Below are 26,405 nucleotides of genomic sequence, written 5' to 3' on the forward strand. Positions count from 1 at the left end.
ACATCATATGGAATTTTCTCAGCTTGAGAATATTACTCACAATGTGTTTTGAGGGTATTTAGTGCATTATTTACATAATTGGTATTTTTTTGTTGTTTAGTTATTGCATTTAGCAATTGACAGAAACATATTCAATGTGTATTTTGTACATGCTAACACAGGAAAAGTACTAATGTGGAAAGCTATTGGTTGTGAATATTGTTGATATTTTTCTAAGAAAAAAAGCTTTGAACCCACAGTTCCCCAAGTGGATAGAAAATAGGAAATGGCAAATTAAAGTAAAATAGCAACACTTTCATGGAATGAACAATAACTTTTAAGTTACAATGTTATGCTACTATTTATTTGAATTGTCCCATCTCAAAGCTGAATCCATTGAATACCCCTGGTTTTTAAATATATGCATTGAAATATACTCCTTCTAAGTATCTACTTTAACAATAGTTCAGATTCTTACAAATTTCTTGCCCACGTTTTCATAGTATTTAAAATATACATGTATAAAATTAATATATAGTTCTGATGAAATTTAATGCACTGCAGCCATAAGTATAATTCCAATAAAATCACGTAATACCAAGCTGTACTTCCAATGAAAAAAAAAAAAACAATTAGTCCAAATCTTTAATTCAAAAATAACCATTGCACTAGATCCCAAACTACATTTTATGGTAATGAAAATCATCTCATTTTAAAAAATGTACTAAATCCCATACTATTACATTTGATCCAAAGAAGTTTCAATGTAAATAACGCTTATTCCAAATCTTAAATTTCATTGAAAATCATTGCACTTATAATCCCGAATTCTAATTTCAATCAAACTCAATGCACTAAATCCCAAACTATAACACAAATGAAAATTATTATTAACATGATATTTAATCCCAAACTATGAAAACCAGTGCAGTTAATCCGAAACATCATAATTTCATTGGAAATCATTCACAATAAAGCACTTAATTCACTTTTAAGCCTACTCCTATTCAAAATTGAAGAAAATAAACTCAGAGCACTATTTTAAAAATTGTAATTTCCGTGAACCTCAAACTATTTGCATTTTGTATAACACATGTTCCTTAACTATAATATGAATCACATACTTTCCATTGAAAGGGCTTCTTGGTAGGCCCATTCCAGTTTTATGAAGGAGGGAATAAATATTAATTGAGGTCTCATTTTTATAATAATATATTTGGTAAGACTTCTGTGCAATGTAGGTAAGATAAAATAAATACTTAAATATACTATTCTAAATCATGGTTTTCAACTTTGTCAGCAAAATACAAAACAAAATATAATTCATTAAATTTGAACTCCCCTCACCAATGAAAAATAGAATAGCCCAGGTATCTGCTTCAGATTTAAATAACTAGGAGCTAGCAATGAAAAGATTCATAGGTGAGTATTCAACTATTTCAATAGCAACTGGTCAGTTTAAATGTCCCAATAGCTTTGTCAATCCTTTGTATTGTTCAGCAGATTGGTAACAAAAGAGTGTCATGGTTGTAGGAAAGTCACTGTAAAATGTATTCCATTGGTACCTGTACAACATTCTGATATAGTGTATGAGATTCTTTTATGTCTCAGTCCATAGTGGCAATGATATTTAGTTTTACCCTTGCCTGTCTGTCCTTCTATAATTCTGAAATTGTCCTGATTTTGTTTTAACTGTTAGTACTGTGGGGTTTTGTGTTTATTATTGTCTATTATTTGATGTATGTATTTGTTGTACATTAATATGATCAACTTAAAAGCAGTTAGATAGATTTTAACTAGTAGTAACTAAGCCTGGTTGGAATTATGTATAAAATGACTTCCTAACAAGCTATTTTTGGTTCCTCATGCCTGCTAGAGTCAGCAGAGGTTGTCTTAAATTCATTCTGGTTAATTTTTTAATTTTCATCTCCTGAAAGTGAAATTCAGAGTTGTTGAAAGCCATTGCCTTGAAAAGAGTCACTGTTTGTCTTTCTTAAGTGGCTCTCTTGGTGACTGCAAACACTTTAAATTCATTTTTAAAACCCCTGTGAGGTCTTTTTTGTATTGATATTGTTTAATATCCCTCTTGTTTAGTTCAAAAAGCTGTACTCATCAGAATAAGTGAGTGATTCATACTCCTTGAGCCTCTTGATTAACAGAATGATTTCTAGATAATTTCGAAGGTTTGCCTTAAATTTTAGATATGTTATGACCATATCCAAATGTCAAATTTCTACCTCAATGTTAGCTTTTTAAAAATACTGCATTTCATCTTACAGTGTATGTTTTCCTAATAGGACATCTATGTCCCATGGTGCTCCTTGTACTTTTCAATGATCATATATCTACCACTAGAACAGCAGGAAAAGTCTCAAGGGTCTTTCATTTGCCTTCTTCTCTACAACCTTCAACATTTCATTTTGTTGACAATTTATTTTCCAATAGTATGCTAGACTAATTATTCCAAAGTAAACAGCACAAGGCCATGATTGTTTGTGGTGATGTATTGTCTTCTGTCTGTCACAAGACATAGGGTGTGACTATTTGGTTCCAAACTCTTATCTCATTTTGAACTTCCATGTTTTGATATTTTCTGTTGATGTCTTAGTATTGTACCAAGATAGTCATATTTTCAAGGTAGTGATGAGAAAGCCTAGCTTATGGAAAGTTTTTGGTTATTTATTTACAGGATTATATTTAGCTTGGTTCTGAGAAATGAAGTAAAGCCACAATACTGTCATCTCATCTGTTTTGACTATGAGTAAAAATATCTGTGTTTTCTATAAGAAGTCTGTGGAGTTTGTTACTGTGGTCCAGTTTAACCAAACCTTCCAACAACTAATTGGTTCTGTAAGGCTATAAAGAGGTGGTGAGATTGTGTTAAAATATAGCTAATAATGTTAGTAAGGTTGTCTGCAGATGTTTGTGTCTTTGACTAGCCCTAGGATCCACTTTTATAAAAATTTATGTTAGCTTAGGTATTGATGAGAGAAATGTTTGTATTAGAAAACCTTGATGATGGATGGATACCAATTAGGACAAAACTATCTCCAGGGTCTTTCATTCTTCTGCATCATTGTCGATCCAAAAAGGTCATGGTATTTCTGTCTTGGAAGGTGTAAATTTATTTACTGAACAAAGATTTCTTTTGTATCGTATCATTATGTTAATTATATGTTTTGCACTTACTTTCTTGACTTAAGCCTTATTTACTCCCATGTGGAGCATAGGCCACCATCAATTCCTCTCCATTTTGCTGTGTTCTTTGATAGGTGATGTATGGGGTTTTGCCCACCTGAGTTAAAAGATTGCTGTGACTTATCACCTTGTTATCTGTCATATTTTCTGCTATTATTTCACTTTGTTTTACCAGTTTGCAAAAATCTTCTTGTCTGAACCCATAAATCAGATCCATGCTGCTTATGTTTTGACCACAATTATCATGTGATTGTGTAGTTGAAAAACTTCTTGAGTTGTGTGGTAAACATTAAGTAGATAAGCAAGAAACATGGAAAGGACGGAGGCTTTAATAGATGCTGAGAAATCTGTTACAGAAAACTGCAAAGAACAGATGGATGGAAGGACACTTTGATGAATGGACATGGTGATTTTATAATATAGTCCCCTCTCATTGTTGATATACAATTATTTTTAAGGCTGACTCCTAACTCAACCAACATGCTTACTTGACCTTAAATAAAGTATATTTGGTAAGCCACCCTTTTTTAAATCATATTTTCTAATACTGATTGAGATAGAGAATTGGAGTGAAACCATATGACAACCTAGCTATTTGTTGTGATGTGATGGTCTAGATTGTTCAATGTTGTCTCTCTTTTTTTATTGAGGTTGACCACTTTTATGCTCATTGACTTGTAACATGAAACAATTGAAGATGTAGAGAAACTGTGAACAGACAAAGTGTTCAGAGAAGATAAATTGATTTTGTGTGTAAAAGTAAGGTCATACTATCATGAGTTTATTTTTTTTTTTTTTTTCAGACGAAACATATGATAGTCACCCCTTTTTCAATTAACTCAGTAACATGAATTAGAGAGTATTGTTTACAGAAAAATTTCAAAAATTGATAAGCAGTTTGGTTGAAGTTACATGAGGAATCCTTACCAATGTCATTGTTCTTAGTCTTAAAATTGATGATTTTAACTCCTTTAACTCAAAGTCAAAATGATACATAAACAGTGAAAAACTTCATTTTGGCATGCTTTATTTGTGTTATCCCAATCCCAATTTCCTGATTTCATCCCCAAAACTCTACACAATTGCAGTAGATCTTGATAGGCTTTGATAACCTCTGTCTCGAAAACACCTGCTTATCAATTAATGTCTAATTCTACAAGTAAAACTACATGTATGTTCCATTATCCTTAGTTACATTCAAGCCATGAATTCATGTCATTCTGATGTACCTACTTGTACATTTGCACTTAATGTTTTTGAAATGTTTATTTTCATGTTTTAACATTGGAGGAGATGTTTACATCCTTTTAGTGATCTGTACTGTTCAATGGAATGTACAACTCCGTCATTAATTAATGATGTATTAGCAGTGGGTTGATCAATAAATACAATCAGCATGAAATATATAGGATAAAGATACGCAGACTTCGTAATATAATGAAATAAACAACTTTTGAAGAAAACCTTTCATGGGGCTGTAAAGTACATTGGTACTATGTTGTAGCTTCCATGTTTTTTTTTCAATTAAGTTTGAGGCAATATTTCTTTTTTATAGTGACCACATGTTTCAATGACAGGTGATTGTACAGGTAGTAAAAAAATTGTACCAGTAATTGAAATATTGCTTGTACACAGGATGTATCTTCAGGATAGTACCTATAATTGTAAAGTTATTCATTTGATGGACAAGTGCATATTATCAGTGTAATTTGGCTAATTATTACATTATTAAAGCACTTTGTGCCTGAACTGTATTATATTTTGGATTGTTGTCGTCTTTCTCAGTTGCATTATTGGATTTTATAACTGTATTCTGTGTCGATGGTTCAGAGTCAAAACAGTAGAAATGAATTGAAGAGAAAGAGTCAATAGATTTTTCTAAATCTACTCACACTATACAGGGAAATGTTTTGATATATTTTAACTAAAGGAGACTCTTCCTTTGCTGATGTGGAGTGCTATTAGTCACAATTTAATTTATTTGTCGAGGTTTTGTGTAATTTGTGCAGTCTTTTAATGAACTACTAGTATATTTATTTTCCATCCTTCAGTTCTAGGAGTTTCCTCTGATTTACGTAGTGATACTAATATATGAGTTTCTGTCACCGAGAAAGGCAGAGCTGTTCAGACCATGTGATTCTATAGATTAGCAATCCTTACCATTGGAATTATATTATTACTTCCATTAGAAGTTAATTGATTTCTGAAAGCTTTCAGGTTTTCTAGTAAGATTTGGATAAGGGATGTAAATTAGAGATATCCATTTCAAATGACTAGCTACCAGGAGATTGGATGGTAACTAGTACTTGTCATTGTTTCTGGGACAGTGAAGTGACTACTTGTATATAATATCACAGAAATGGATGATGATATTCTATTGTTAAAAAGACTGCATTACCATAGTAGTTGGTCTTCTGGTTCGGTGGAAAATTTATCCAGTTTGTGTGAGAAAAATCGAGGAAGATCTCGGATAAGAAGGCACAAGTGTTTGTCATGGATAGGAGGTAAACTTTAAGTAACCTAGCTACAAGTTAGCTTATAATACATTGTTTATAATCGTAGTCTTCACTTAAAATCTTTAATTTATTTGGAAAAGCCTGGAGTTAGTACAATGTATAGTGCAAAACAAAAATTGAAAGTTGTAAAACGCACCAGACAGTTTTAGGGCTAGGAGATCTAACCAAGTGGATTGAGATATGTTATTGTCATTTTAGATACATGTACGTCCTGTTAATATTAAAGTTGTTTTGGGATGAAAGGTTCCTTTTGTTTTTATACATGTTTTTATACACGTATGGAAAACTTTATCTTCTGGTTTGCACTGGAATACTTTGAGTACTCTACTTATGTGATGTAACATACCATCTTCATTAATTATAAAGGTGTTGATGGTAATTAGATATGCTATAATGAGAACAGATGTTGCATGTGTTATGATTGAAATATTGGCTGTCGATTTGGTCATTAATGTGGTAAATACTGTCAGGAATGCATGTAGGTTATGGGATTAACATATTTAGTAAACTTGCATACACTTTCAATTTCTTCCTGTTGAATAAGTAGATTCTCGTAATGACAAGTTGGTAATGATTGAAGTAATTAAGTATTTGATTTTAGATAAGCCACCCAGACTTTTAAAAAAACATCTGATGATGAGATGGTTAGTTATTATATAACATGTAGGTACTGAATAAAATATGTGTCATCTGGCATAGATTGTTTCTTTACAAAAAGACTGATTGTGTCACCATTTGCTTTTTAGGCCTAAAATAAAATTGTTATGTTTCCTGTTACCCTACCAACCTTCCTACAGACCCCCTATACTGAAAGTTTTTGATTTTGACCCAAAAAAATAATTCAAAAGGCTGCCAACTGTCTTGCAGAAAAAAAGAAGAAGAAAATAAAGCCTAAGATTTTTTTTTCTTTTCTAGATGGAAAAACAAAGAGTTAGAAATACTAGTTAATATTTAGAATTGATTGTAAACACATATGCCGTAAGTGTGCTCTTGGCCATGGAAAATAAGTCTAATACATGTTTATTCTTTGCAGATTTGGTTTTTATTGTATTCTATTTGGTGTCACACTATTTTTGTTTAAAAAAATATCGATGAAATTATTTGAAAGTAACTACCTAGGTTACAGACCACCAATTCAACCAATGAGCATTTGGAACGTACGCAAAAATAGTCCTACGCAGAAATTACCCCTGTTCCTCATAGTGCTGTGAAAAAAGTTCTCATCTTATTTAAAAAAATTAAACAGTTTCTGAAAGGAAAAACCTTTCTGTACATTTTATAGGTGCATTTTGCTTCTTGTGATGTGAAGCCTAATCTCCATAATGATTTTTAAATATACCCCTATCTTGTGAAAACACTGGGATTTCCCATGCTATTTATAGACCCTTCACTTCCGGTGACCAGTACTGCACTGCAAGTCTGCTAACCCCACATGCCATTCTGAGGATTGTGAGCTGACATATGTAGAATCATGCTGATATATAGTCCTCTGCAGGTTAAAGTTAAGGTAAAGTCCAGAGAAGCCATTGAATATTGTGAAATTAGCATAGAAGCCTATGGAAAGTGGAATTAGTGGTTTTTAGCCTACCTATGGACTCTACAAAATTTTAGAGGGGTGATTGGAAACACGGCATTATTTTTTTGGTCTTACATCCAAATATCAAAGCTTATCAGAGTCATCTATGTCAATATTTTTACTCAGATATATAATTATATTTTATTGTGTGATCAAATTCATCATAGAATTATGCAACACTCATTCAGAATGTGGACATAAAGACGGTATCTTTATTTCATATTTGCAAAATGTTACCCATTTAAATTTGAGAAAAAGGTTGTTTTTTATTTCCGATGTACTACATTTTCTGTTCTACTTCTCACTTCCACCTGCTTTTTATTGCACAGAAAACTGAGATTGATATTAGATTATAGAGCATGTTTTACCCCTTGGGAAATTAGAATAGAAAGGAATTGATTTTAACTATTGTAATACCATATTTGTTTAGTATTTCAATTCATTTCAATTTTGATCAGTTGCATGAGATATTTCAGTGTGCTTTGTGCCTTTTTCAAATGACTGTGATGCACAGAAGTTGACAAGTTTTTTTCTGAAAGTGTTACAGCAAGCTGAAAATGACTGGTACCAATTTCAATAAAAATCTAGGTAGACTACTTAAGGAGCAGTCTTTCAAAAAATCAGAGATAAAAACTCTATAGATTGTACATGAAATTGGCACTTTGCAAGAGTTATCGTTCTTGATTTGGTTTCATTAGGATGCTCTGGTGGGAGATGAATGTATGATTTTCTAAAAAGTGTAGAAATGATTATCGTTATGTAAAAGTATTGCATATGTAGACTGATAAGGTGGGTTTTTCTTCACCATGAATCACTTTACTATTGGCAGTGTCTGAGTTTTATGTGGACTGGTTCTTAAATAGCTCTTCAGGTATAGGGATACCAGTTTGTCTTACTTCATTACCACAGAATACCTGTGTTATCTTCTGTCTATGACATTTACCTTTTCATGTTTTCATCCATAAGTGGGTTTGGGTAGTGGTTAGTTTTTATGACATTTACCTTTTCATCCATATGCGGGTTTGGGTAGTGGTTAGTTTTTATGACATTTACCTTTTCATCCATAAGTGGGTTTGGGTAGTGGTTAGTTTTTATGACATTTACCTTTTCATCCATAAGTGGGTTTGGGTAGTGGTTAGTTTTTATGACATTTACCTTTTCATCCATAAGTGGGTTTGGGTAGTGGTTAGTTTTTATGACATTTACCTTTTCATCCATAAGTGGGTTTGGGTAGTGGTTAGTTTTTATGACATTTACCTTTTCATCCGTAAGTGGGTTTGGGTAGTGGTTAGTTTTTATGACATTTACCTTTTCATCCGTAAGTGGGTTTGGGTAGTGGTTTTTTTTTATGACATTTACCTTTTCATCCATAAGTGGGTTTGGGTAGCTTGGTTAGATATAAATTGAAGTGATTTATTTGCTTCTAATAGGACATCAATTTTCATAAAATTTAAATATTGAACATGAGTTAGCTAAAATTCTAGAGAAAAAATATCAACAAAACTCACCATCCTTCCAAAAAATATAAATCTTCTAAGGAGCTATGAATAATAGGATAATTAATTGGAAAGAGTGAATAACCAAAATATGATCACGAGTTAAATCTTAATGCATTCTTGACACGGGTGATCATATTTTGGTTATTCATGATAACAAACAATTATCCTATTTATTATATAGATTTCCTCCATTATCTGTTGCTTTTTTTAGCATAAATTTTAAATTTTGTGAATGGCGGATTGATATTCATGTTATGACCTTTTGTGACGTTTTGGTGGGGGGAAGTAGAGTGTGAAATTATCGAGTTTATTTCACAGTGTGAATTATCAAAATTTTTACACTGGTAACATTTGGTAAATCACTGTTATCTATATAATAAAAGGAATACAAATAACTCCATAGTATCTCCCGCCTCCTTGAGGACATTCTTTTTTTAGCTCACGTGGCCAAAGGCCATCACTTGGTGTCCGTCATCGTTGTTAACAATTTTTCAAAACTCTTCTCTGAAACTACTTGACCAATTGAAACCAAACAAATATGATTATTCCTTGGGGTATCCTGCATAGAACTGATGTGGGGATTTTTGATCCATCGAAAAGCATGGCCACCATTACTAAAAGTAGAACATAGAGGTCAGATAGCAGATTTTTTTTATATATACCTCCAAAACCGTTAGGTTTAGCTTAATTCTGACTGGATAAAAGTGTTCAGCATGATGAGATCAATCTCTGGTCAATTTTTTGTTTTAATCCATTAAGCCATGTTGGAGTTGTTGCCCTTTTTCAAAACCAAATTTGGTATGAATGTTCCTTGGGGTATCCTGCATAGAACTGATGTGTGGATTTTTGACCTGTTAAAAACATGGCTGTCATTACTAAAAATAGAACATATGGGTCAGACAGTAGTTTTTCTCATATATCTCCTAAACCGTTAGGTATAGCCAAATTCTTTCAATAGCTGAAATGATCCATATTATTAGGACTATAAGTCTTCAGAGGTAAAAGTTGTCAGATGACTCCTTGTAAGAGTTTTTTTAACAGTTTTTTCGGGGATTTGATACATCGCATATACCCAAAAGAACTTGAGATAATGGATACTACAGACACTGTGAAGTCAGCCTCATATCTTGACCTACACTTAGAAATCGATGGTAAAGGAAAACTATTGACCAAACTTTACGACAAACGTGATGACTTTTCATTCAGAATTGTTAACTTTCCTTTCATCTGTGGCAACATCCCTTCGGCTCCTGCGTATGGAGTGTTCATATCACAAATCATACGTTATGCCAGAGCTTGCCGATACTACGCAGACTTTTTGTATCGCGCTAGAACTCTAACAAATAGGCTTCTGGAACAGGGTTATGTTGCTACAAGATTGAAGTCATCACTTCAAAAGTTTTATGGTCGTCATCATGAACTCGTGGATTGTTATGGTGTATCCATCAGCACCATGAAAACTGATGTATTCAACGGGTCATAGTTTTCCTTTCCTCATTTGTCCACCCCGGACTTGACTTTTTATGAGCAACTCAGCGGGTGTTTCTAGAAAAGCAGAGGACGCTTACCCTACCGGTGCACCTGGTCCATGCTCCCAGTTTTTAGTGGAGTCCGAGTTGCTCATTGACTTTTGTTACTTTGTATGTATGATTTTAGTTACTTTATGTTCTTTGTTGTGAATGTCTGTTTTCCATGTCTGGTCTTTGTCCCTGGATTACATTCTTTTCATTACCGCTATAACCTTGGTTCCCTTGATAACTCTTAGTCAATATCTTTAAAACTGTGATAGATTAAAGGAAACTTTCAATTGTTGAAAAGTTCTTATCATAAGTCCTACCAAAGACTTCTTGAGTCAAAATTGTTGGACAACTTTGTGTTAAATTTATTGCCTTTGAAAGACAAAATTCAACCAGGTAAGTGATTCAGGCTCCTGGGAGCCTCTCGTATAGTCTAGTTCAATCTAGGGAAGTATTAGCCTTGGTGGCAGATCAAATCTTCTCACTTAGGATGTGTTAAGAATCTAGCATATGTAGAGTGCTCAGACACCCAACTATAATATTTTATTGTTCTCTAATGAGGTTCTGCAGAGTTAGACAACTATATCATTTTACCCCATTGTGTCCGAGATTTCCTAATTTTGCGAGTGTTTGATTCTTTTTCTTAATTTGAGTTTGAAAGGACCTGCATTTAACAGCTGATCAAGTCAATGATACATCAGGACCAGGCATAAAATTTAGGTCACTTAAAACAGTATGAACAAACTGCAAGAAATAATCACTGGTTATTCTCAATAAAAGTATTATTTATAAAGAATTTTCATACACATATTTGATATTGTTAAGATACGTTTTTGTTCATTTATTCCTTATTCAATTGCACCAATTTTTACAGGAAAATGCACGTTCTGTCTCAACCTGTGGTTGGGATTAGGAAATCTTGCACATCTACAAATAGGATTTTTTTGTCTCTTTAGTGAGAAAAGAATATTCTTATTTTTATGTGAAATATCCTTTAAATGCTCCTACAGTGATGAGTGATTTGAATTGTTTTACTATAGAGAATGTAGAAATAATTTCAATCTGGAATTGGCTGAAGGAGAATCAGTTTCTCCCATGAAATTTGTGAAAAACTTGAAAAATGTAAAATGGCAAGGAAACTCACAGTTTTGTAATCACAGCTTGATGTTCAGAAAGTCACATGTATTTTAATCATCAACTTAAAATTGAAGAAAAAACATGCAATACTTGTGACATACACAGGAATTTTTAAAGGCAGAGGGTTCTAAATTAGCTTTTCCATAGTCAAACAAATTTCAGAAATGAAGAAAAGAATGAAACACCACTAGAAGATGTAAGATTAGGAAATATCAGACACCATCTGATAAGATTTTAATGTTCTCTTATTTGGTAGAGCCTTGCTAGAGAACTTGATATCTTACTCTTGGGTGGCTGATATTTCTCTGTCTTACATTCTCATCAGTTTGGGTGGCGGATATTTCTCTGTCTTGCATTCTCATCAGTTTAGGTGGCTGATATTTCTCTGTCTTACATTCTCATCAGTTTGGGTGGCTGATATTTCTCTGTCTTGCATTCTCATCAGTTTAGGTGGCTGATATTTCTCTGTCTTGCATTCTCATCAGTTTGGGTGGCTGATATTTCTCTGTCTTGCATTCTCATCAGTGTAAGATTCTTAATGATTAATACCTGCATTTATCACACAACCGCTAAAACCCTATAAAAATAAAAAACAATAAACAATAACTATGATAATAGTATGTATTCTGTTAGTATTTATTTTCCAGATTGTCTGCCAAACTATATTCCCATTATATGTATTACCTGTGTATTGTTTCATTAACTAAAAAAAAATGTTCTGTTTTTTCTTTTGAATATATTTATTGATAAGAGTTGCCACAGTCTGTGAGCTAGTCTGACATTTCTGGTTTTACCCATTATTTCTTTAACACTGAGAATGGAAATTGCCAAGTTCAGAATCATGATCTAGGAATGATAGAGACTGAATTGTTTTGCATCACAAGACATGGAATCAAATTTATTCAAATCTAAGGACAAATTATTGATGATATAATCTTTTCCCCTCAGACAATTACTGGTGGAGTGGTGATAGTACTAATGAGTGACATTTTCACTCCTGGAAAGCAGAGATTAAGATTCTCTAATATTTCTATTGATTTCTATGAACCACTAATATACCTGATCTCCAGGATTGCTTTTTCCATATGATTCATTAGGGAATCTCAATAAATTAGGTTTCTAGATTTACCCATCATCATTACAACAGCTTTTTCTGTAATTCCCAAAGATGCTGCTTTCATGTGTCAGTTATGATACATAGGAGATAAAATGTTGTCACATTTCTTTGGTTTTGTGTGATTAACTTGGCACATAACTGCTTTTATGTGCTTAAAAAAAACTGGTTTTAGTCTGGTAACTGCGTATTTCAATTCAGAAATATTATATTATGTTTACTTCTTTGTAATGCAACAAACATTGGCTCCTACACAGGAGGGTTTCCTGAGGGATTCTGTCCATGTCTAAATCTTGTACAAATGAATTTTATCTTTTTGAAAATGTAGTCATATTGTGTTAATTACACAGTTTTCTTTCTCCTGAGTATGGTGATTTTTCGTTTATGATTAGATGTTACGCTTGGTCATTTGATTTTATCATCATGAATAGTACAGCTCATTGATTGCTGATTAAGTATTTTAGTCATGATGTTGTGTTGTGTTGCAGAAAAACCAAAATGTAAATTTAAATAATATGCATAACCAAGTTAAGTATGATAAGTTGTGTTATTGTCAGGAATTCCCTTATTACATGGTTGAGAAAATATTACAATTTCATTCTAAGATTCTTTTTGCCCTAGGTCTAGTAATTAGGTCTGTCATCTTATTATGATAGATTTTTTCTAAACATTAGCAAGGACAGGTTTTCACATGTTTTAACTAGTTCTTTAAAGAACTAGAAAAACTCTGAGCAAAGCTCACTTGGTGATATCCCCGCTCTCTTCTCCCGTAAACCATATAAGGAACCACTGAAGCGATTGGAAAACAAAAAAGGAGGTGCACAATGGGATCATGTAATAAAGAATCTGTAAAAGTTTCATCAAATTCCATTCAGCAGTTTCAGAGGAGTTGCAAACTAGAAGAGTGGACGGACTGACGGATGGACTGATACCATGATCAATATATACATCTCCCTTTCCAAGCAACAGGTATGATAAGGGTGCATCAAAGAGTTACTTAATGATATTCTGTTGTTTTTGTCTTTTTAATTTCCTTTTTCATTCAAGTTGATCTTGCAATTTAGAAAAAAAATTGTCAGACATTTTGGCTGACTCTGACTGGTTTCAGAAAACCAACTTCCTTCTGTGAGCACCAATCATAAACATGAATCAGATGAAGATACATCAATTTTAATTATTCTTGGTTTTTTTTCCCCAGGGAAATAGAAAGGGATATATACAGATACGGATGAAATTGTGTTAAACACGTCTTTTATTTTTCAGGTCACAGCCCACATGATAGTCCCAGAAATATGTCCCCAAGTATACACAGTAACTTTGCCTTTAATTCTGCACAGAATCAAGTCAAAAAGTAAGTTAGACTTATACAGATTCCATCTAATTTCTCGTTGCCTTTAGTAGGTGACTTATCACTGTAACTGTCATATACATCGATGAGACATAGAAGATGAAATTTGAACTACACATATCGCTTGTTTATTGAGGACAGCTTTGGTGGCATCCTCTGCCATCTCCTTATTACCTTTTAAACGCAATTTAAAATATTCTGAATTTTGATAACCAATGGTAGATCCAAAGGCTTGAAAAGTTTGGTTGATTATATAGAAAAAACGGAAATTACTGGATGGGTTCCCCCCTCTTTTCTATATTTCTGGAACTGCTGCTGATTACATTTTAAACCACTGATAATGTCTTAAACTTCTGCTATATTTAGGACACCCTTTAAACTTCCTCTGACCTATAAATTTTCAATTATGATAATTGACTATATACTGAACATAATTAGTCCACATAATTTCAGATTCTGACATGATCATTTGCTATTTAAATCTAACCTATGGTGGTTGTACATCCATTCTTATATATTGATTGATCAATATGTGGATGTACAGTTTGTATGTTCATGTGACATTAAGATGACAGCCATTTGTTGCTGCTTATTCTGAGTGGATCTAAAAATGAAATTATATGTATTTCACAAGGAGTTATTTTATGATAGCTAAAGTAACCAAAATAAATCTATGTTTGAGCAGCCAAGTTATATGGTTATGACCACCTTTCAGTTTGAATTCATTAATTTCAGATTTAAGAAGGTAGACTTAGGGTAAGGGACACAACTTTTACAAATCATTGGAATGTTTGTATTCTGCATTTTACATCAGTCTCATGTATGCATCAAAATAACTTGACTGATTTCATTCTGTTTCAAATTAAAGCTTGATAGGCTTTGATTAAATTAAATATGATACAAACATATCACAGATTTCAAGAGTTATCTCCCTTATCCTGAGTCTACATCCTTAAATGCCTTATGCGATTGAATGAAGTTCATGTTTAGATGTCTTTCTATGCAGTTAGACTTCAACAAAAACAAGACTTTGTGTGGCTCTGTATGTATGTAGCTGTATGTTGAAGAAATAATTTGACAGCAAACAATTTGATTAGCTAAATATGTTATATTGATTGACAAATTGTCACATCAGGCATGATTTTGAATTTAAGTGTTGTTTTATTTCATGTATTTAAGGTTTGAATAATTGATGTTGCTGTAAATTTTGATTTTATAAATCTTTGCAGATGTGATGGCAGACGCTGGTCCTTAGCCTCATTACCATCATCTTCAGGTTATGGTACCAATACTCCCTGTAGCAGCTCTAATGTTTCGGTATATACATAAATAACATTTGTACTAACAGTTTATGGAAAAACCACTGTAAATTCAGAAATTATTGTGGCATTTGATAAGTGATAGTATATACAAATCCTCATGTCTCTTTGTTTGATAGTAACACTTTTCTTCTTGATATTTTAAGAAAGCCTTAACTAATCTTTCCAAACTGTGACAAATTTTGTAGACTATGCAAATCAAGTTCAGTAATGATTTCTTTGTATTTATTATTTAGATGTTTTGGTCTTTATTATCTTCTTAATTTGGAATGGGAAGAAAGAGAGTATCTCAAGTCTTCAGATCAACTCGCTCGTTATCATTGCATATCAGTCTTATTAAAATTAGACCTTTCAGTTGTTCCATTCAGCCACTACATGAAGTGACTGCATTCAACAATGGATAGGTCTAATTTTTATTACTGGTAGATTGTATTGAATGTATACAATAATCATGTTGATATATAATTACATTTAATGTCCATATCATTAGAATATTATAGGCTAATCACATTGGATAATCATATTTACATGTGATAATTTATGAGTCAATTAAACACACCTTTAAGCTATTTATATAGGCCACACCCACAACTTTTTATTGATCTGACACTGTGTATTGCCTGTTTTTCTTTGTATGTCAAGTATGAAATATATATGAAGTAGGAGAAAAATATGACATGTAATTATAAGAATTGAATATTTGTTTTTTAATGTTTTGTTGGCATGTAAAAGCCTTGACTGGTTGCACATTTTGGAAATGAAGCAGTAGTGTGCTTCATTTAAAATGTACATTGTTTGGTTGCACATTTTGGAAATAAAGTGCTATGGTCAACACTTTTACCTGCTGAAGAAATATCAAGTATATCCATGACCCTAATGTTATAAACTAAAATTGATGGAAGCAGAGGTCATTTTGTTAGGGTACTTTGGAGTCTAGTAAATGGTTGAAACTATGCCCACCAAGCTTCTAAGGTGAGATGTGTAACCCAGTAGGCTGAAATCCAAAGCCCTTGTTTTTGAGGCAATCAGTCAATAAGTGAAAATATATGACCACACAAAAAATTTCTATGTTGATAATTAGCACATTAAACTAAAAACTGAACCTGATGGATATTGATAAAAGTCTAATGATACTAGAAAAAGGCAGTAATTTGAGTATGAGCAAGAGGCATATGTAAAAGCTTACTATAACAGATCTTACTACTAGTATGTGCTATTGATCAGATAAGCCGTTTAGTCTTCAACTACATGTACTAGTTCTTTTGTTGTTGCAAATGACCTTTTTAAGGTTGGCAGCAAAAGTTCACAATGAAGTTACTGATTTATTGTAGTAATTGTCTGTTAGTAGTGTCTTGTTATTGATTGTCAGCTATGATAAAAGTGTTTTTACCATTGCATGTGAAAACCCTTACAATTAGCACTCAGCATAAACACAAGTGACAGTCAGTTGATAGCAAGGCTATTCAGAGGTCATACTAGATGTCATACAGCTAAATTTTATTTTCACATAAATATTTTAAAATATTTTATTGGCATTGGAAACATAAATTATCTCATGTGAAATATGCACATGTCAATTGGAAAAACAAAAAAAACTGCTATAGTTGAATGAAGTGGCATAAGTTAAGTACAAAAATGTTTAAAAATATTTTCTTCCCATCATGAAGTTTATTGGAAACAACACAATATACTGAAATATAAATCTTACTGGCAGAAAAGTTGATGACTGTTACTGTGTACTCTCTGCTTTGATGTATATGTTGTTGTTTTTTATTTTATTGAAGTCCCAATATTCATCACAAGAGAAGTTACACCAGTTACCATATCACCCGTCAGCTGAACATATGGATCTCTATGCTAAGCATTTCTCTGGTCCAAGTGAAGGTCACATGATAAGTCTAGATGATTCAGATGGTAGACGATCCCCTCTCTCCCCGTTTCAGAGACCTCGGTCTCGAAGCCTAAGGTGAGAAATGAGTGATAGCCTTACTTATTAATTATTTGCAAGTAGTTATAGCACGCATGGTGCCTCAACCCATAATTTTATAAAATTTCACTTAAGTATTTATTGCCTGATGGCTCAGCATATTTAAAAGCACAAAAGTAAGACATGATCAGATGCCGTAATGCATTTTTAACAATTTATACATCACCAAAATAGATGAATGCTTATGCTTCTGATATTTGGCTACTTGTCATTCTTGTATATTGTAATTTAGTTTTTTTTTTTCAAGAAAGCTGTTTCAATAAAGACTTGTACTTATAAAAAAAAGCAATATTTTGGGTTGATATATAGCGTGTAACCTCTTTTATCCTTAAGCCAGGAAAAAGGAGTTATCTTATTAAATCTCCTCTGAACTGTAGTTTTTAAATAGCATAAAAGAAATGAACTAGTGTTTTTAAATAATTAATTTGATATTTCAAAATCTTTTGAAAGTGATTTTGATAGTATTTGGTAGGTTATTTAGTTGATATTACAAATCTTGCGTTATATATTTGTTTTTGCTTTTAAAGTTTATAGAATTTTCACTTCCATTGTTGTTTTTGTTACTGTTGAAACTGAACATTGAATACATCCACAAATTTATTTATTGATCATGTTTAAAGGGTATCAAATTATGTAAAAAAAAAAAAATATCATTTTTCTAAGAATAGCTGCTGTTTTATGAAGCAGTAATAGATCACTATAGAAAATAGAAATGAGTGTATTACATAGTATGTAATGTAGTCAAATCTGTCTTAAGTGACTTTCCAAGGAAGAGCAAAATCATGGGCACATAAAGACAGGCGGAGCTAACATGGCACAATAACAGGTTTATACAAGTAAAAATTAAATACCTATGAAGAAGGATAGAGTTCATTTAACCATGCCATTGTGGGGATTTAAAGATGAAAGTAAACCAGATTCTATAATTGAACCAGCATCATATATGGATTGGAATTCCCCTGATGAAGATCTAGCTGATTTAGATTTCTCTACATATTGTAAAAAATGCACAACAGATGGATTTTTTATTATGGTTTTTAAGACAAGTTAATGTTGATGGATGTGGTCACTAAGACAGGTTTGACAGGTTAATTCATCCAGTAGGTCTGTGGTCTGATATTCATCCCACTTCTAGCCTTGAAAGTGAACAGAAACTTGAGTAAAAATTGTGCTACCATTGCCCATCTAGTTAAAAAGGAGATCTGCTTGTGACAATTTCAACTTATTATTATTTATGATTTAGAACTAAATTGATCAATTTGTTCAATATGAGAATGAGCTAAAATGAAAAAAAGTGTTACAATTTACACAGTAATATCAGTACTCTGATTCTATGTTGGACCATCATAGAAATACTTGTGTGGGAACAAATAATTTGGATGAATTAGTATTTGAACATTTTCTTTGTCTATATTATTTCAATGAATCAATCATATTGAGTGCACAGGAAGCTCATTGAAAGTTATTTATTCATTATTATATGAGTTCATTTTAAAATTTCTACACTTAAGATTGACACATGGTATTGTTAATGGTAGGATTTGTGCAACATTTAAGTAGCAGTTTTTATAAAAAATCAGACAGGAAGTGATTCATGCATGTCAAAACCCTACCAAATTCAGTTTTATTTCTTGTTCAAAAATTGCTATAGATCACATAACCAGTCTTAGTTCTACATATTTTTATTGTAGTGGGAGGTAAAAGTTTTCTCAAAAGTACAGATCCAAATGCAGAAAGGACTATTGTCACATAAAAATATGGCATATATTGACCAAAAAAAGCATCGTCTGATCCATGGGTTTTTCTCTATCATGAATCACCTTACCATAGGAATTGTCTGAATTTTACATGGACTGGTACTTAAATAGTTAACAATGAGGAAAGTCCTTATAGCTTGTTAAAACAAAACAATAGTGATCGAATGTTAGGAAATAGTTGTCATACAAACCTCATTTGATCCTAATTTTCAATGAGCTTCTCGCTTCTTGTTACTTCAGAGCACATACCATTTTAGTTTGACTTTCAGATGTTTTTTATCGTTAGAAGTAATTTATTTACTCCCTTTTTGCTTTTGGTAAACAGTTTATCCTGGCTTGCCTTGATTGAGTAAGATATTTTTTATATATATGTATACATGTACATGTATGCTTTAATTATTGCCTTGCGCTTTCTATATTTCTGCACAGTTTCTGGATTCGGAAATTGAATATTATTTCACTGATTTAAATAGCTCACAAATCTACATGTACTAATGTAGGACTTGTTATTCACACAAGCAAAGGGCTGAGAACATTTTAAACTGTAATGCTGGAATTCTGCATTTTATATAATTTGTATGGATGTCAAACATTTTATTTTTCTTTTTGTGTAACCTGTGATGTAGCTTTGTTTCGTTTGACTCTAAAATGTTGTCTTTTAACTTTTAGTTGAACTGTTTTATTCCCTGAATGATAATCTCTGATATTCCATTTAAAGTCTTAATGTGTATTCATTCTGTCATGAATTATGCATCTGCTATTAAAAGAGGATAACAATAAGCATAAGGACCTAATCAACGCATGTTCCTCGAATCTTAGTGTTTTAAGTAATTCTGTTGTATATCAATCTAAAACATCCATTTTGTCTATCATTGCATTTTAGAATTATAGATAACACAACTATTGCTGTATTCAAAAATCATAGTTGTAAGCTAATATATTCAAGATATCCTGAAAAGTTTGGCTGATAGACTTTTAATTTCATGCTAGTCTTTGTTAGGCTATGATTTTATTCATGTAGATATGGTATCTTATTTGTAACAACAGCTAGGCTGTAGTTTCGATGTTTATAACAATTATATGAAGTTAGACGAATAATTATTCACTTTTTTTTCATAATATTTGAACTGTCAAGTATATATATGACCACAGATTCAGGGTTTCAGTTTGAAAAACAGGTCCTTTTAACATGGTTGAAAAGTTCGTATGTTAATGTTAACAAACCTAACTTGTACTCAAGCTACACATATATGCATGAATAACTCATAATATCTTGGTTAACAATGATTTTATTTTGATATGATTTTAAAATTGGCTACTTTCTAGGTTGTTTCATTTAATAATTTCCTTTTTCTTAGCTCTGGTTTCTGTATTTGTTTTAAGCAGTTGCGTTTTAATCTTAACATTTGTTTGCTATGTATGTTACTTTTCACATTAAAATTTCTGATGAACCAATTATACATGTATTGTTGATATTCTATTTTAGCACACCAGGTGCTTCCCCAGGAGGTGACGAGATTATTATGATGAATGGTGTGTATAAAGACAGATTCCCTAAGGTATTATTGTCTTCCTTAGAAAGAGTGCATAGAATTGAAATTTATAAATTTTCTAGATAAGCCAATAGCAATTGGTTTCTTGACTTCCAAGAACTATATGTGATTGATCTTTGCATCCTGATTACTAGATATGAATATGTATATATATGAAAAATTCATGTACATGTACTGTAAAAATTAAGTTGTGTTGAGGACACATGACACTCCTTAAAAAATTTGAGACTTACAGCAGCTGGAAGTTTGTTTGTTTGTTGAGGTTTAATGTCCGAGCAGCAATATTTCAGCTGGAAATATTCAGCAGCTGAAAGTAGAGTGATTCCTGTTTCAATATAGGTTGGCTACCGAGTATTTAGAATTACTCTCTAGATAGAATTCTGCCCTACATTATACCAATGTGCCCTACTCCATTGAACACTTGTGTGATACTTTGATCAATGTCTTTTAAGTTTGAAGACCTGTCAGTTATGATGACTTTAATCACTAAAGCATACCATCCAACTCTGTTTTTGGGTAACTTGTACATACAAGTGATTTATTTTTTTCTGATTGAATGACATTGTTGAATGACATTGTTGAATAACATTGTTGAATTAAATTAGATATTCATAATGGGTAAAGAAAGCCTAGTTTGAGTTTTTAATGAAACTGTTTGTTGAAACTTCTTTTGAAAAAGAAGTAGATGCACATGCATACTTGAATTTCTAAGAATGTTTTAAGTAAGATCATGTGTAATAAAACTTGACATTGTCCTAGTATTGTCACTTATCATTTAGTAAATACAACTCACTTTGGCCACTCAAATCATTGTACAAATTTCTATTGTTACTAGTACATTTTGAGCATCTCAAGTAATCTCAAATAGGAAAAATGAGATACTAGTATAGTCAAACATCTTACAAGCATTGTTTCAACAAAATATGTAGAATTGTTTAACATTAAGAAGTACACATGCTTTTCCCCACTTAAAGGATATATGGTTATTATACCCCAGGCAACGAAGTTGCGAAGGGTATGTTTTTGACCTGTCCGTCCGTCAGTCCATCATCAGTTTTCCGGACTTTTTTTCTAAGCACTTGCAGATATTGACATGATTTTTGTTATTTAAGTTTACCATGATAAGTTACAGGTCAAATTTAACTTTCGTTTCGCTCCGATGATTTTTACCGAAATTACGGGCCTTGAACATAGCAAAATAAACAGAAAAAAAGTTTTCCAAACTTTTTTTCTAAATGCTTTCAGATATTGACATGATTTTTGGTATATAAGTTCACCATGATAAGTTACAGGTCAAGATGAACTTTCGTTTTGCTCCGATGATTTTTACCAAAATTATGGGCCTTGAACTTAGCTAAATTCACAGAAATATCTGTTTTTCAGATTTTTTTTTTCTAAACGCTTGCAGATTATGACATGATTTTTGGTATATAAGTTAACCATGATAAGTTACAGGTCAAGTGTACGTTTTGTTCCGCTACGATGATATATACTTTGGATTAACTAAAGAAATCACAGTCTGGAGTTTGAAACTACCATTCTGTGTAACAGAATTTAGTTAGAAGGTAAAGGTTTAAAGCCTAAAAAACACTCATATTCCTTTTTTATCGGGGTCCTTCTACATGTATTTCTCTTACAAACAGATTAACTTGAGTATCCAACATGGGGACGCGTGGGGTATGTGAGCGTGCTCACTAAGATTTTTTAATTTTGCGAATGTGTAATTATGACATTTAACATAACTTTTAGCTCTAAAAATTATTTTATTTAGTAATGTAAATCAGTTCAGCAATATATGTGCATCTCATACCTTTTTAAAAGACGTTTTAACAGACAGATCAATTAAATAATTAATTCAAGAAAGCTTTTGTTAACCATTTATGAATATTTAAATTTTGATATATAGTGTTATCCAATCAAAAACAAGTAAATCACTTAAATGTAGAGTACACTCTACCCAAACACACTGATTGATGGTATGATATAGTTAAGTTCATCATTATATTGACGTCTTCAAAGGATCACACAGGTGTTCAGTGGTAACGGAGTAGGACACATTGCTATAATGTAGGGCAGACTTCTACCTGGATTTCTATTTATATTGGAATCACTCCTGTTCTAGCTGCTGTAGTGAATGAACAATGAAAACATAGTAGCTTAGAAATTCAGTTACATGGAAATAGCCATGTGAGATGATAATCTTTGGCCATATCTTTACATGTCTAAGTTCACTTTGATATTAATCACATAAATTACCAATGTAAACCATAGGATAATTTACTTCAGTTGATTTTGGAAAAAAAATCTGCTTCCAGATTTCATATTACATTTATCAATTACAATGTATTATAGGCCACAGCACAGATGGAAGAAAGGTTAAGGAATTTTATAGACCACCATAGTAAGATGGAAGCAATACAAGAAAGTGATGCAATTTCTAGATTTCTACACAAACAAGTGTTAGAGATGGCTAGGAATACTCTAGAGAAATCAGAGCAGAAACAGATCACAAGTTCTTACTTCTATGAAATGTCAGATAGTCTGGAAAAACTGCTAGAAGATGTAAGACTTTCCTACAGTATATATTTGATAGTTTTGATCTACTTGCGAACCACTCCCCATTTATGTTTTTTTTAGAAAACTTGTGTATTTCTTGCTAAATTACTGCAACATTTATTTTAACTATATTAAAGTAAAATGTTTACAGTGCAAAAATACTTTGAGTAATGTCATAATACTGAAGAAAAAAAAACTCACGTGAAATGTGGTATGTTGAAATTTAAATTGTGGTTACGTTGAATGTGGTATGATGAAATTTAAATTGTGGTTACGTGAAATGTGGTATGTTGAAATTTAAATTGTGGTTATGTGAAATGTGGTATGTTGAAATTGTGGTTACTCTACATTACACAGCTTTATACAACTATGTTTTGGTTGACAGGCTGAAGAAAAAGAAGAGTATGCTTATAATTATATCTACCCACTAATAAAGAAGTTATTGCTCATCATCTCAAGACCAGCTCGACTTCTGGAATGTTTAGTAAGTAGAAAAATTTTTGTTTCAGTTATTTTGTCTGTCAGTAGATGAAGGGATTGAAGAAGAACAATATATTTTTGAGGACTGACTGTATTTGTTTCAGTTTTATGTATTTTCCAGAATACCTTGATTCATATTTAGCATACAGCATGTATTTCCTCTTTGTTACTATTATATTGCATTGTTTTATCGATCTACATAAATAAATACCCAATAAACTTCAACATTTTATTATTACATTGTATTATGATTTTCATTTCTTTAGGAATTTGATCCAGAAAAGTTCTACAAGCTTTTGGAGGAAGCAGAAGGCCAGGTTAAGGAAACAGTAAAGAAAGATATTCCACAGTACATTTTCAATAAATTAGGGCTCAACAAAGAAACATTAAAAGGTATGTTTATATGAATGAAAATTCATATAGTAGTGGTTCAGTCTCTGCATGTTTTGCTATCTGCAAATGACTTTAGCTATGAAATTTTAATTAAAGAAAAACGAAAGGAATTCATATTTTATGCATTGATTAAAACTTGCTTTGGAGACTTTTGAAAACTGTAGTATTCCCTCTTTTAAATGTTCTTTGTTTATTTATAAGTTGGTTCATTTGACATTTGTCATTGACTTGATCTTGATGGTATGGTAAAACTGGTATTGAACTTAAGACTCCTTCTAAATATTATATTTACCTGGAAAGTGATGTATAATTGGAGACTAATTAAACAGTATAATTTAACGAAAAATGATACTGTGAAAGTACTTTTATTCGTTGGTACCAATTTTTATGGTTCAGGGGAATGATCAGTTCATGGATTCTTGAATTTGTGGATTTGGTAACTCTTCCATACAAATGAATGAAATATTTTCTTTTCGTTGGGAACCGGATTTCGTGGTTTACTGAACCCATGATATCTACGAAAATTGGTACCAAACAAATAATAATACTTTCACAGTACCCTTGTAAAGAAACATTTCTAGATATTATTGATTAAATAAATATCCTAGAATTAATGTTCTTTGAACAAAATAGAATCAGGTGTTGGTTCAGATATTGCCTGCTAATGTAATAAAGAATACAAAAATTGTCTGTCCGTATTTCCAGAAATTACAGAACCACACCAGTTTGATCAGGATGAAATAGATACATTAGACATAGAATTATCAGAGGTTAGTAAACCCAATATATTGGAGATTTTGATGATGTATGCAGTGTTAGATACATGTAGTGAATGAGTACTTTGATAACAAGGTTAGCAGAATATAGAACTAATGTAACAGACTTTATGTATTTTTTTAAAAGCACAAAAACAAATATGAAAACAATATATGATTTTTCTGTAGAAAATGCAGTACTCCTTTCCTTAAAATATGTGAATGTTTGATTCTATTACATGTATTAGTCAGGAATCATTAGAACTGATTTGTTTAGTGTGTCATAGTTTTCCTTTCCTATTATGTCTCCCCTGGACTTGACTTTTTATGAGCTGACTCGGTGGGTGTTTCTAGAAAAGCAGAGGACGCTCACCCTACCGGTGCACCTGGTCCATGTTCCTAGTTTATAGTAGTTAAAAGTTGCTCATTTATTTGTTACTTTGTATGTATTATTTTGGTTGTTTTATGTTCATTGTTGTGTTTTCCATGTCTGGTCTTTGTCCCTTTAATATATTCTTTTGATTTCTGCTAGAATTTTGGTTTGATTACAAATCATACTTAGGTTAGTTTAGTGCAGTCATAAGCTCTTGACATGGAAACTTTTATGTATCAAACATAATAGCTAATTGTTACAGATATTGATCATGTTTTGTCTCATTCATATAGAATTATGAATGACACTTTGTAAAATCTATTATTTTGCAGCCAAGGAATGTTCCAAAATTCAAAACACCAGCTGAGGAAGACTTTGAGGAAATAAAATTGATTAGTAATGGAGCATATGCGTAAGTAGACTCTATCCAGATTATTGATTTTGGGATGCCCTGATTGACTTGTTATCTGTAGAGTAGACCTACTGGTATTAACTATCTGATATTAGCTCTTAGACAATTAAGTACCCTCATAATCCTCTATTAAATACCATTATAACTATCATATGTCAAATTTTCTAGGAAGGAAGATTAAATTGTCATACAGTCATACATTCAGCTAATACATTCAGCTAGTACAAAACATGGTGGGAATTCTTTTGTCTTTATACAAATGAAATTTTATAGGAAGGTTGGGTATTATATGTAGATGTGCATGGAGGAATATAATTACTGTCTGAGGAATCCAAATTTAGGGCTTTATAAAACCTTTAAAGTGCTAAACTGCTCAAGAGATTTTTATGAAATTTTATCAGAAGGTTGGGTATCATATGTATGTCAGGATTAAGGAAAATAATTACTTTTGGAAGATGCCAAAAGGAGATAATCCAACAAGCATTTTATATTTACATCTATTTAAAGCAGGGGAGCTGGGTGATCTAAAAGTTTCTTTTTTCTGTTTTGTATATTCACTGTATGTTACAAGAAACTAGTGATTGAACTAAACCAGTATTTCATTATTTGTATCATTAACCTTAGTGATTTGTTTCACAGGTCCGTGTATCTGGTGAGACATAGAGAGAGTAGACAGAGGTTTGCCATGAAGAAGATCTGTAAACAGAATGTTGTATTACGTAACCAGATAGAGCAAGTATTTACAGAACGAGACATCATGAGCTTTACAGACAATCCATTTGTAGTCAGCATGTATTGTAGTTTTGAAACACAGGTAAATTTTATATAGTCATTTATCTTGAACTTAAACGTGAACAGGCAAAATTATTTCACAAGATTTTCACCCATATTGAGGAATAAAATTAGTGACAGTCTGTGTATATTAATGTGAAACCA

At 32.0% G+C, this 26,405-nt stretch overlaps 1 protein-coding gene across 4 annotated transcripts in view; it reads left to right on the plus strand.

The window, feature by feature from the left end:
- LOC148628859 (microtubule-associated serine/threonine-protein kinase 3-like) overlaps positions 1–26,405 on the plus strand; it is a 73,534-nt gene that overhangs the window by 31,724 nt on the left and 15,405 nt on the right. For 2 of the 4 annotated variants that reach the window (XM_088595827.1, XM_088595854.1), the window contains 11 exons: positions 13,800–13,887; positions 15,114–15,201; positions 16,988–17,169; positions 19,273–19,296; positions 20,434–20,506; positions 22,853–23,062; positions 23,442–23,540; positions 23,803–23,929; positions 24,635–24,699; positions 25,390–25,469; positions 26,109–26,283. In XM_088595827.1, the coding sequence (XP_088451953.1) occupies positions 13,800–13,887; positions 15,114–15,201; positions 16,988–17,169; positions 19,273–19,296; positions 20,434–20,506; positions 22,853–23,062; positions 23,442–23,540; positions 23,803–23,929; positions 24,635–24,699; positions 25,390–25,469; positions 26,109–26,283 (1,211 nt within the window). Of the gene's footprint in view, positions 1–13,799; positions 13,888–15,113; positions 15,202–16,987; positions 17,170–17,640; positions 17,659–19,272; positions 19,297–20,433; positions 20,507–22,852; positions 23,063–23,441; positions 23,541–23,802; positions 23,930–24,634; positions 24,700–25,389; positions 25,470–26,108; positions 26,284–26,405 lie in introns of all 4 variants that reach the window. The other 2 variants (XM_088595836.1, XM_088595846.1) reach the window with 2 other exon arrangements.

Source organism: Perna viridis, chromosome 1 (assembly GCF_037379345.1).
Source record: "Perna viridis isolate PV_CMFRI_1.1 ecotype Kerala chromosome 1, ASM3737934v1, whole genome shotgun sequence".
Classification (NCBI taxonomy): domain Eukaryota; kingdom Metazoa; phylum Mollusca; class Bivalvia; order Mytilida; family Mytilidae; genus Perna; species Perna viridis.